Genomic DNA, 13901 nt, shown 5'->3' on the forward strand with positions numbered 1-13901 from the left:
CAGTTCACATATTTAACTGATAAGTCATTCAGGTTTATCGAAACTTATAGCCTATAGAATACCAATGAGGGAAAGGCATTCGATTATATAAATATCAGTTCCTGCCACACAGGTGCAATTTAATATTTCATCAAATGGTAAGAACTGCACAGCCTGATATGCCAACTGGGATTTCTTATGGTCTTTTGTCTTCCAGGTCTCTGATAATGGGGATAGGAATAGAAAACTGCAAGCAATGTATAGCCTAGTCATTTGATTTTTTAAATAAAGTATGAATAAAACAAGTTTGTGAGAATATTTATTTGTTGGATATTATAGATTCACCATTTCTAAAGTGCATAGAATTTATTCTTCTGCTATTCTTGCTACATTTATCAGTAGGTACAATGAAATAAAAAATCAAATCATTTCACAAATATATTATAAATAATGATTTTCTTATAATTTAATTATTCTGAATTGAATATACTCATTCCAAATTGTATGTGAAGAAATTAAGGTATAAGCTTATTTTCAATATGGTTGGTTGATCATATTCCTTTAGGATACTTTAGCATACTTCACTAATAAGACAAAAGGAATACAGAAGATTTACTCTAGTAAGTATAAAGCAAGAGGTAAAGGAAAGGAACAACACACAAGGTGAGGAAGGTCTATCTGTCAATATAAGTTCATAATTTTCATAAGATGAAAATCAAGTGGCAAAATGATACTTAGCAGTGGAACTTAGTATGACTAAATGCATTCATTTTTTAATTTGTTCTGATTAGTTATACTAGAAATGCCACTTGCATTTTGAGCTAGCTTTTCTTTGGGAATATAATGAGGTGTGGAATCAGTCTATCTAACCATATGTCTGTGTTCATCTACAATAGATTATGCCAATTATCCAAGTAGTTGTACCAACTTAAACTTCCACAGCTATATGAGAGTTCATGTTGACCCATAACTTCACCAACCGTTGTTATCATATTCTTTCACCTTGGACATTCTCATTGATGGTCATAGTATTGCACTGTACTTCAAAATAAGTTTTTAGATTTTGTCTTTGGGAAACTAAGTGTAGTAGATAGGAGAAAGACTGATTTATGGAAGAAAAAGAGACTTAGAAGAAGAATAATTTAGATTAACTCAGTTATCTGATTTTTTTTGTCACCAGATTGGACTAATATACAACACCTGAAAGAAACACCTGAAAGAAAGCTAATGCAAAACTATATGAAAAGGTCACTTTAAGATGTGAGATATCAGATAGCTGAAAGAAGATTAAAAAGATGGAGAGCTCCAGAATTGTTTCACTTAACTATCTTGAGAAGATTTTCAGGATGTAGCACAGGGAGGGAGGACCCTGATAAACACTGATAGGTTCTCTCCTTGTATTGTGGATTGAGAGAACAGATCTGATACTCTAAGGAGAAAAGGAAGGAACCTAGATTTCACAATATGGAGTATGGAGATAACACAATGCTGTTCTGAAAGTGAGCTTCAGAGAGCTGTGTATTCACCCAAATTTTGCTAATGAACACACCAACAAAGGAGATAAAAGTGATCATAAAATGTATGCAAGGATCCTAAAAGAAGGCAGAAAGAGGCAAATGGAATACCAAACAAATGGGACAATTGGAAAAGGGATAGCAAGATAGATTTAATGCATACCTGTGTCAGTAATCGCACTAAGTACAAAGATTCCAATTAAAGGACAGAGATTGACAGATTGGATTAAAAACAAATATAGGACAAACCTCAGGCCCAGGTATATGCTACCTACATGAAACTTACTTTTAATCTGAAAATATAAATAGGTAAAAGTAAAGGGAATCAAGGAAACAGATGATACTGGGGAAACTGGAAACCATATGCAGCAAAATGAAATTAAACCTCTATCTCTCACCATGCACAAAACTCAAAGTGGACCAAGGACCTAGCAATTAGATGAGAGACTGTACACCTATCTAATAGAAGAAAAAGTAGGCCAAAATCTTCATCACATTGGGTTAGGACCTGGCTTCCTTAAGAAGACTCCTAAAGCACCAGAAACAAAATCAATAAATGGGATGAATTCAAACTAAAAAGCTTCTTCTCAGAAAAAAAGAAAATGAGATGAAGAGAGAGCCTACAGTATGGGAGCAAATTTTTACCACATGCACATCAGATAGAGCACTAATCTCCAGGATATACAAAGAACTCAAAAAACTTAATACCAAAAAAAAAAAAAAACATAAAACAAAAAACCAAACAACCCAATCAAATGGGCTAAGGAACCAAACAGACACTTCTCAGAAGAAGATATACAAGTGATTAACAAATATATGAAAAAGTTTTCAACATCTTTAGTAATTAGAGAAATGCAAATAAAAACTAAGATTTCATGTCATGCCAGTCAGAATGGCAGTTACCAAGAAAAAGTATTGGAGAGGTTGTGGGGAAAGTTACACTCATACTTTGCTGGTGTGACTGCAAATTTGTGCAACTATTTTGGAAAGCAGGGTGGATATTCCTCAGAAAACTTGGAATAGAACCACCATTTGACCTAGCTATCCTACTCCTCGGTCTATACACAAAGGATTTAAAATAAGAATAGTAAGTGACATAGCCACACCAATGTTTATAGAAGCTGAATTCACTATAGTTAAACTGTGGAAGCAACCTAGATGCCCATCAATAGATGAATGGATAAAGAAACAGTGGTATATATACACAATGGAATATTACTCAGTGTTAAAAGAATTTTAAAAATGGCATTTGTAGGTAAATGGATGGAGTTGGAGAATATTATGCTAAGCCAAATAAGCCAATTCTAAAAAATTAAAGGCTGGATATTTTCTCTTATTAGTGGATGCTGATCCGTGATTGGAGGTTGGGCATGGGATGAATGGAGGAACTTTATATTGGGCAGAGGAGAGGTTATGGGGGTAGGAAAGATGGTGGAATGTTATGGACATCATTACCCTAGGTATACGTCTGATTGCATGAATGCTGCATCTCTACACGTACAACAAGAGAATTGAAATGTTGCACTCCTTTTGTGTATGATGAATTCAAATGCATTCTGCTGTCATGTACAATTAAGTAGGACAAATAAATAAAATAATAATAATAAAATATAAAACAAAATATAAAATAGTAAAAAAAAAATAGAAAAACCTCAGACCCAGGAGTGTACTACCTACATGGAACTTACTTTTAATCTGAAAATATAAATAGGTAAAAGTTAAGGGAATCAAGGAAACCTGGAATTGTTGGATTATTGATTATGGTAATGTCTCACAGTTGTGTACATACATCAACATTTACCAAATTGTACACTTTGTAGTTTTTGAATAACAATTATATCTAAATAAAGCTGTTAAATATTATGACATTGTAACTCAGTGACAAATGCTTGCTTGGCATGGTGAGGCACTGGGTTCAATTCTCAGCACTGCATATAAATAAATAAACATAACAGAGGCTCATCAATGACTAAAAAAAAATCTTTAAAAAAGTATGGTAAATATGAGAAGTGGCAAGACTAAAATTTTATAGCAGTGGAAGGTTAATTTAGAAAAATAGATGTGAGTCTAACTTTGAAGAAATTTAAACATTAGAGTTTAGACTCTATTCTAGAGACCAAGTATTGGTATTTTTTTATAAAGGAGTATATAGCATATACTTTAGGCTATGTATATCAAGAGCCAAAAATCAAATTTATCTCGAAATTATACATATTTGCTGTACAAAATCAGGTACTGAGTCACATTTAGCCAAATAACAATGATTTGCAATTCCTGCTTTAGAAAATAGAGCAAAATGGTCCTTCTTCATACTTAGAAATGTAACCTGTGTTAACTGTGGAGTGGACTTGAATAGGGACAAAATAGAGACAGGTAGACCTTAGATGAATGTAGTAGTCCTAGAGATGTGGATTTAAATTATAGATTCATATTACTGTGGAGAGAAGCTATAATAACTAGAATCATTGTAGGCAATGAAGGACTGAGCTGAGTATCTATATCTGTATAGCTTTTTCTAAAAGAAGCAAAAAACTGCCACATCAGGTAACTTTTAACTTTCCAACAGTATTCTGTACACTACTGACACATGTTGGGAGTTTTTCTTATCTTGGTTGCAAGCAATCAACCAAGAAGTGCTTTGTTTATGTTGCTCTCTGGAAGCAGAAGCTTACATATCTTATAAACAGAAACAAGGGAGTAACAGAAAGAATAAAGGGTATATCAAAGTGCAGTGAAAAATTTTCAGAAAGTACTGATATCCCATTTTTAGCAGAAATACAAGCAAAACCAAACCAAATGGATACACAGAATGCTCATTCCAAATAAAGTTCTTGTGATCTCACAGAGTTAGTAAACTCAGCATTTATTCATTTCACTCATTCAATTTTTCAAGCATTTATAAAAACTAAATATATACTTGCAATCTGCTATGTATTGTAAATACTAGAATTGTAATACCCATTTCTGCTTTGTGGCAGTCACAGGAACTTAAAAGTTACAGATGCAATAAAACAGTTATGATCTATTATGGTATGAGCTGATGAGGTTTAGGTTATATACTATTAATGTATGCTATATAAAGAAAATATAAATGCCTAGGACAATGGTATTTTAAGATTTTGTCAGCAGAATTATTTGTGTGAATACATATATGTATATGTGCACAGTAGCAAGAAAATCCAAATATGCATAGATGATCATTTGAAATGGAAATCTGATTTTTAAATAGCTAGGTCACCTTGCAATATTTATCCTTTTTCTGTCATAGTTAAATCACTTTCAAGATACTAACTACTTTTATCTCTTACTTATTATGCAATGATTCAGCAAGGAAAAATTATAAATTTATAGTTAAGATAATGGTACCATGATCACAGTGTGCACTGAATCCACATGTATGATTCTCTACAGAAATTTAGTTAACAGAGTAATCATACACTGTCCAGTTCAATTAAATAATTATATATTGAGCACCTACTATATGACATGCACTAAGCCTATGCTAACCTGTTCTCCCAGAGCTTACAGACATCTAATAAGTGTTTGCCAAAGAATAACTAATGTGGATGGAAATGGCTGAGATTAATGAGAAACTAATTTTTTTCTAGGAAGTTAAGTATAGCTTTGTTAAAGAAGTGAGACCTAACTCCTGACCTGGAGTTAGCAAAACAAGTAGGTCAAAAGATGGTGATAGAGGAGAGGTTTTCAACAGAAGAAAAGGCTCAAAGCAGCAGAAAGAGCATGGTGAATTTATGGAAATTAAGGGAGCCCCTCAGCAACTCATTCATTTATTGTCCAATACTCATAGAGGGCTTCGAATGCCTGGCACTCTTCTAAGCCCTGGAGAAGTACTTCAGTCAATAAAGCAGACACAAATCTCTGTTTAATAGAGCTCACATCCTCATGAGGAATGGTTTCTAAAATTAAATATATCATGTGTCAGATATTGCTAAGTCATTTGGAAGCAAGAAAAACAAGCGAAGGGTAATATGGAATATTGTGGTATGGTGTAGCAGGAGTTGCAGTTTAAAAAGGGGATCATGCAAGGAAGCTTCACTGATACTATGTTGTTTAAAAAGAAGACGGATATAAGGGAAGAGGAAGTCTTCTGCATAGTTGGATAAGAGCAGTTGGTAAAAGCAAGCTTTCTAATATGCTCTCTGTGGCAGAAGCAAGCTTTTCTCTAAGCACAGAAGAAAATTCTAAGAGGAAATAGCATATTAGCTTAAAACCTTTCATATAAGATGTATATGTTTAAAATCTTGTATTAGTTATCGCAAATAAATAAAATTTTTGTTGGCATAAAAATTAAGGTAAAAGCATACTACTTTATCTAATAAACAGTGTTTATGGCTAAAATTTGAAGAGCTGACAAAAGAAGGAAATATTTCTTATCTATCTTTAAAATAATATTTAAGTGACATTAAAAATAACATTGGAATGCTCTGAATGCAAGCTCTCCATTTAGATATACATATCTCTTTAAATTGGTTTATTAGATTTTTAATAATGTAATAGCTTAAAGTTATTATTTAAGTTTCTCAAGAGGTTCCACTTTTGAAATTATTTGGAAATTAATAAAAACCCAAACATTTGGAATGGTAAATTGCATAATTAAGTAGAGAATATTTATTTAATGAAAAAATATAAATAAGTATGTTTTATTGAAAATTTTATGATATGTTTTCTTAATAATCCTTTATAATAAATTCAAACTTAGAAATTGCAGGCTTTTAAGGAAATTTTAATTATGAAAAATGTGAGCAGGGTTACCTATTATGTATACACTCTGAATTTCCACAGGTTTAGAGAAATATTTTGGTGACACAGTCCTTTTTCTTATTAATTTTTTAGCACTACCTTGTCATGAAGTTAGAGAAGAGACTGATGTTGGTGTTCATATGCCACCACTGCTTATTGATACTAATACTGAATAACTTCTTACTATGTAAAATTAATAATTTATAGTTATCTTAAATTAATAGATCATTTAAAATATTTTAATAAAAGTAAACATAAACTATCAAAAATAACATAGTTCTACCATACAAAAACGAAAAAAAATTAATGTGTATTTTTTTTAGTTGTAGGTGGACACAGTACATTTATTTTATTTTTATGTGGTGCTGAGAGTTGAACCCAGTGCCTCACACATGCCAGGCAAGTGCTCTACCACTGATTCACAGCCCCAGCCACCAGGAAAGAAAATCTAACTACTAACAGAGGTGTTAAAAACACATCAAGCCAAACTGGGGCTTTGTCTTTGCATACTTAGAAAGAATGAGGGGGAATGAAAATCTAAGTACACTTGAACCATATGATTTAGTTATTTAATGCCATCTCCCCAAACTCTACAAAAATCATCTTTTTTACTGCCAATAATGGGCATCTTCTCACTTAGGTAAGCACTGATGTTTTGTGTGTATGTGCATGTTTGTATGTAAGGCTGAATCAATACATGCCTTAGGTACACTTTTAAAAATTACAAAGCAACCTCAGCTAAAATATGTCATGGTTGTGATACTAACATTGAATAACTAATTACACATATTAGTAACATATATATTGACCTTTCTGTGTATCTATGATGCTGAACTCTGATGTCTAAAAATGTATAAATTAAAATATGTTGTACAGAGGAACTCTAGCATAATAACTAAAAAGAAATTGTTTCTTCTGCTTTTACAGCTTGCAGACCAGGATTCTATAAAGCCTTTGCTGGTAACACAAAGTGTTCTAAATGCCCTCCGCATAGTTTAACCTACATGGAAGCAACATCTGTTTGTCAGTGTGAAAAGGGTTACTTCCGAGCTGTGAAAGATCCACCTTCTATGGCATGTACCAGTAAGTCTCTACATTTTGGATTTGCACATCCTGTTTCCAACCCTTTGGATTTCTTTATCTGAAATTTTAAAAAAATAAGTGAATGTACAAAATCCTGTATCATCAGTGCCATTTGTCTTTGATAATAGTCAAGGAAAAAGCTGTCCTTTTCAGCATGGTTGCTTTCAAAAACTTATAAAGAAAGTGTTTACTCCTCAAAATTTATACTGACCCTCAATATACAAATACCAGAATTGGCATGAGGCCCTGCAGATTTTCCTAACCAAAAATCTGTCTTTAAGAAATTTCAGTAGTTTAAGACTACATGAGAAATTATAAATAAAACCTCTGTTCTTTGCTTTGACCTTTTTAAGGCACACCAATGTAGTATTATGAAGTTTTTTGTATGAGGGAGAATCCAGAGGAAACTTTAAAAATCTCTGTAGTTATTATGCAGAAAATCTCTTTTCTTTAAAAGAATATACTTTTAAATTTGTCCACATTTCACTTCACACTTCCTCTTCAGTTTTTTGGTTAGAGACAATAGAATATTAAATCTAAATGTGAGGTTATTTTAATGCTTGTGTCTAAAATTTAAAATTATTTGTTGACTTCTAGTATTCAAGTATTATGGAATATTTGAGGATTAATTTATAAACTAGAAATGGATGTATTAATGAATTTCTAGGTGAGGCAAAAGGAAAATGTCACCCCTTAGTTATAAAAACTTATTAAAATCATAAACAAGTTATTTTAGTGAAACTTGGCTTTCATAGTGATAAATTGATACCAAAATGTTGCTTCTTTTATGTAATTCCACAGGAGCAAAAATAGATTGAGAATCATGTAATGTCACATTTTCTTTAGAGACTATGATGGAGATGGTCCATTTTTTGAACTTGACTGATGCCATTTATAGATTTGTCTGCATTACTATAGATTTCATTGCAAAATGTTTTTGCCGCCAGGTGCAGTGGTGCACGCCTGTGATCCCAGAATCTCAGGAGGCTAAGGCAGGAGGATTGCAAGGTCAAAGCCAGCCTCAGCAATAACAAGGCACTAAGCAACCCAGTGAGACCTTGTCTCTGAATAACGTACAAAATAAGGCTGGGTATGTGGCTCAGTGGCTGCATGCCCTTGAGTTCAATCCCCAGTACCCAACCCCCAAAAAAGTTTTTGCAGATATATTTAATAAAAATTCAACGCATTCTTTAGCGATAATTTTTACTTTCTGAGTATAAATACTGAAAGGCTTGTTTCTTCAGAAAATTAAAACCTGAGAAATAACTACCTAGTTTTTTTTTTTCAGAGAAGGTATTTTAAATTTATAAGAAAGAAAATAAAGATTCTGAATATTGTTGGTTCTCATTTAATTGTGAAGATAGGTTTTAACAGAAAAACTTTTTATTAGTAAAGATGTGTAATCCCTTTTTTATATTACTGCATATTATTGTATTATACTGTGGACAACACACTCCAGCTTAGCTATATGGAACTATTTCAAACAGCTGCATTCCTGTGAGATGAGCATCCCTCAAAACCTAGGTAGGACACTGAGCAAAGTCTCCTGAGTGACAGAGGAGAATCTTCTCTATTTATTTATTTATTGGCCATAAATTGAGGGCATCAATTGGTTGCCATTCATAGAATCCTTCTAAGGTATAGTAGAGTAGGTAGCTGGGAAGGCTATCGTGTGGAGAGACTAGCTAAGGATATAAATATAGGATCAAACAATGTACATGAATCCGGAAAGTTATCAATTCATTGTTGAATCATATAGTTGTATTTATCAGCTTATCATTTCTTTATTTCCTTTTTTAATGCTTGATAGTATAAATTACAGTTTAAAAATGCTACCCTGCCTTGGTCAGACTAAGAGGAAGCAAAGAAATTTATGATTCTGTCATCTTTGGGCAGAGCTTTAGATAGGGAACAGTGTGCCATTTTTGCTATTGGGGAGAGAAAAACAATTTTCTTGCTCTCTCTTCTCTCTCTCTCTCTCTCTCTCTCTCTCACACACACACACACACACACACATAGATTTCAGCAATGACAGACCTCTGTAACATAAGATAGATTAACAAGAGAAAAGCAAAGGTTAAACAAGTGGAATTGATTCAGGCTAAAATGCCGTTTTTAACTGAAACAAGAATGCAGGGTATTAGAAGGGGTCAATATGGGGCAGGTGCTTGTAAGCATCAGAAGACAAGTCTGTTATGTAAGTTTAGGTCACAGCTTTCCTTAGGGTAAGAGTATCTGATGATTTAGTCATCCTTATCTTCCCCAAAAGATAGACACCCTTACAAAAGGAGGTTTTCCATATGAATGCACATTTTCCTTAGGAAAGAGTAACTCTGTTTTCAGAGCTTTTCCTATACCTGCAATTTCTCAAAATAATCAGCTCAAAGCCAGACAAACAAAAAAACTTTATGCCAAAGAGCCAGGGCAAATGCTGCCTCCTAAATTGTCATTAGGGATCAAAATAAAAAACTTCCAAAGAAAGGTGAAATGGGGAACCTTAATCAGGTTTCCCTAGTTCAGCCATAGAAAAATCTCTTCTCAAGCCTCTTCTGTTATTTCCTTGAGGACTTCTTTCACTTGTTTACCAAAGACATAGCATAGTGTATATAGTAAGTGCACTTCCTTTCACAGCTAGGTTATCTGAGAATGAATCTTGGTACTTATTAGGTAGGTAAAGTTGGGCGAATTACTTAGTCTCTCTTAATCTCAGTTGCACCATATATAGTGATGACAATATATACCTTTTACTACTGTCGTGATTATTAAGTTATTTGAAAAGTACTTAAAAATGATACTTTGCATGTAGCAGATTCTACATACACATGTTTGTTAAAGTAAGTTGTTACTTGATGACTTATTTTGAAAAGTTTCTAATAAAGTATTTAATAGTTGAATACTAATTTATGTTGAGACTATTATGCTGGGCTCACAGCTTCCATAATTTCTATTCCTACCATCTAAAAACAGGAACATACTCAATTTTTAACCCCATTCACAAGATATATTAAGCTCTATGTCTTTAAGCCTATCTCGAACCATTAATGTTTTCTGATTTATACTCTAATACTGAGACACCTACAATAAATGTAGAATAAGCAAGGACCATGAACTCCAAAACACATCCTGTCTCCTAAAAAATTAAATGATTAGATTGTGAAGAAGAAAATAATAAAATAAAAACATTAGGAGGTCATTGTGTTATAAGGCTGGGGCCTGCTCTGCAGAGTGGGGGCAATCACTCTTGTCCTTGCTGATTCTCATGACTCCACAGAAAAGAATTTGAGTGAAACACAGAATTGTAAGCAAAATTTAATAGACTAAGATGTGAGTGTAGCTTACAGCATAGGAATTACATAGACCACCTAAAGAGAGGATTATATGGTGCTCACAATTTTGGAATTTTTAAGAAAACTGAATCCCCTGTTTTATCTAATTTTCCATCTTTTTAATTGGTTTATTCTATACTTTGAATAGGACCATCAAGTTTTTTTTTTGTAAGGTCTTTATGTTTTGGCTATTGGGGTGATTTAAGGATTGTGACATAGTTCTAATAAGGGAGGGTCCTGGAAACTTGGCTACAAGAGATAATGATGACACGATCGATTGGTCTGGAACCTGGGAAACTGTAGTTTTTCTTAATTAAGGTTGGGGGAGGTTTGATATACCAGGTGCCATCTTCCAGATACTTGTCTGTAAGTTAAGGCTCCTGTGGTTTTCAGTTGTCCTTCATTGTCCTTTCCCGTATCCACCTGTTCATGGCTAACTACCCTACCCAACAATTGAACAATTGGACTTAAGATGTCCATGGTAAATATAGCAAGATGTAGAACTTTTGAGTCTGAGAATCCAACAAGGTATCAAATATTCCTGTTTTTCATTAAATGCAAACAATAGCCAAATTTTAATTGATACAAATTCCATTAACTTCCAGAATCTATGTCTCTATAGCATTTAAAACATTGCTTTCAGAGAACCTTGTAAACATTTAAAAGTAAACATTTCTTCCTTAGTGCTGGGGCAGGAGAAAGGTAACTAAGATTTTTGAATGTATGGTTACTATATATTTCTAAGTAAAAACCAAAATATTGGAAATGGATGACATTTAGCCAATAAATGGCCTAGCAGGAAAAGATTTCACACATAGGTGGTAAACCCCAGGGCCACAATGGCCTCAGCATACTATTTTCCAATTCCAGAGAAATAAGTTGGAGGACTAAATGGACAGGATTTGGACATTATATTACCCATGTGCACTTCAGCAGTGGTGAGAGTGGAGGGCAAGATAAAATGGAAAGTCACAGGGCCCAGGACATGGCTTTGTGGCAGAGTGCTTGCCTAGCATGCACAAAGCCCTGGATTCAATCCCCAGTATCAGACTTCTCTTTGCCTCCCCCTGCCCAATGGCTTTTCTAAGAATCTCTTCTCAACAGTGATTTCACAGAATATTAATAAATGAAAAGAAAAAGAAAAGGAAAGCCACACTGTTCCCACAAGCAAGGGGAATGTTCAGGATAGATTACATGCCCACAGTGCAGATAGATTTCAGATGTTTTGTGAGTACATTTCTTTAAGATTGGAGACAAGGGAAGTGCCCATTGCCCCTCTTTATTTTCTTCTTTACTATATTCTCATTATCTCACTGCCAGTACAAAAAAAAAATTTTTTCCCTAGGCACTGACTAGTGTTTACCCCAATGATAGGTATAGTGGGTGAACATATAATGGATATGACTTTGAAAACCCTAAAATACCTGTTTCCCAATGCCTCCCTAAAAAAAAAAAAAAAACAATAACCCCAAATTTTCTGGTACAAGAGGGCATGCGATTTCACAATTAAGACTTTTATTATCTCTTTGGTTTTGTAAATCTGAGACATATATGTGATTTATCAACATAATGCATTTTATGTATTTCAAATGACTGCAATCTGAAAACTAAATGTCTTGTGTTCATGTCTAATCTCTCAGATTGTGAGAGTGAGCTGCTCTTTCAACCTTCTGTTGGCCTGGCTGTTATTACTCATTTCTTGTCTTAAGTTTTTGTTTCTACTAACTCCTTCCTTGCAACATATAGTGCACAAATTTCTATCATTAAAAATGCTTCTGGTTTGGTTTTTCTTTCCTCTAAAACAAACACTTTGGAAAAGCAGTCACTTTAGTGCTTTCTTTTTGCTTTTAATATTCTCTTAAGTTATTGCATCTAGACTCTTACTTCTCACTCTACTGCAGCTGGATTTTTATTCCTGCCATTATAAACATCTAAGAAGATCACCAATGATGTCCATTGCCATTTTGTATCAGAAACTCTTTTTCTCCATTATTCATGACATTTAACTCTGCTGATCACTCTATTCACGGAAAATGTGTCTTCTCTTTTACTCTAAAACATTGCAACTCCATTTCACCCTCCTAGTTTTATGAGCATTTTTCTGTTACCTTTGATGATTTCTCTTCTTTTGCTCACCTGTTAAATATTGAATCTCCTCTTGTTCCCTTCTTCACATTCTTGACACATATTCTCTTTCTCTCCCATGGTTTCAAATCCATCCGTAGATTAGTGATGCTCATATTTTTATCTACATCCCAGTCCTCTCTCATGAAATCCAAAGTCTTCTCATCAACTGATTATGGGATCTGATGACCTTGATATCTGTGGAAGCCAGCCCACTCCTCTGAATTTGTATCACTCCATACTCCCTTTGTTTATTAAGCCACTACACTTCAAAGATACTGAGCTTATTTTCCTTTTTGAAAGTGGTTTCTTCTACTTGAATGCATTCTATATAAGATTTCTTATGAGTGTTTTCTTTTAGCTATTCAGGATCACATATCAGCTCTTAACATGGGCACTTTTTGACCACCCATTCAAAAATAGAATCCATTCTACTTATTCTTTTTTTTTTGTCATTGTGTCTTATGATATGTGGATTATATAATTCTTTGAAAAGCACCTGGTTTATTTATAAACTTGCTCACTTGTTTAGTGTCATTCTTTCCACACTTGATGACAAAGATCATGGGCTCAGAGATGTTCTTTCTAAACTGCATCTTCTGCAATCAGAATAACAACTGGCATATAGGAGGCACTAAATATTTGATGATAAAACTAATAACTTCAAGCTTAACCTGCCAAAGCCTGTTTCATTGCTTTCTACCTTGACTTGCTCATCTACCCTTGCTCTTTTTTTTTTCTTATCCCAATTAATCCTCCTTTGGTCATGCTTCCAAAGCATAAACATTTCCCCTGCTTCTTCCCCGGACATGTTCTATCATTTCTCCTTTTTAGCATATCATCTCTCCATTCCTCACATCAGTTTCTAGCTCAAGAATTAGTCAAATTCTTTGATTCTCTATTGGGTTAATTTAATCTACTGGCAAGTATCCTTCTAACTCTCCCAAATAATCTTCCATATAATTACTTACTACTATATTTAAAACAAAAACAAAGAACAACTCGAAAACTTGATCATATTCCCATTTCTAAATAAAGACTGCCCAAACCCCAATGCTCTTTGCCCAAATTGTACTTCAATAAAACACACACACACACACACACACACACACAC

At 33.7% G+C, this 13901-nt stretch overlaps 1 protein-coding gene across 1 annotated transcript in view; it reads left to right on the top strand.

The window, feature by feature from the left end:
- Epha6 (EPH receptor A6) overlaps positions 1-13901 on the top strand; it is an 808761-nt gene that overhangs the window by 328312 nt on the left and 466548 nt on the right. The window contains exon 4 of the mRNA XM_077794332.1: positions 7182-7337. Within this exon, the coding sequence (XP_077650458.1) occupies positions 7182-7337 (156 nt within the window). The remainder of the gene's footprint in view (positions 1-7181; positions 7338-13901) is intronic.

The sequence above is a fragment of the Urocitellus parryii genome, chromosome 2 (assembly GCF_045843805.1).
Source record: "Urocitellus parryii isolate mUroPar1 chromosome 2, mUroPar1.hap1, whole genome shotgun sequence".
NCBI lineage: Eukaryota > Metazoa > Chordata > Mammalia > Rodentia > Sciuridae > Urocitellus > Urocitellus parryii.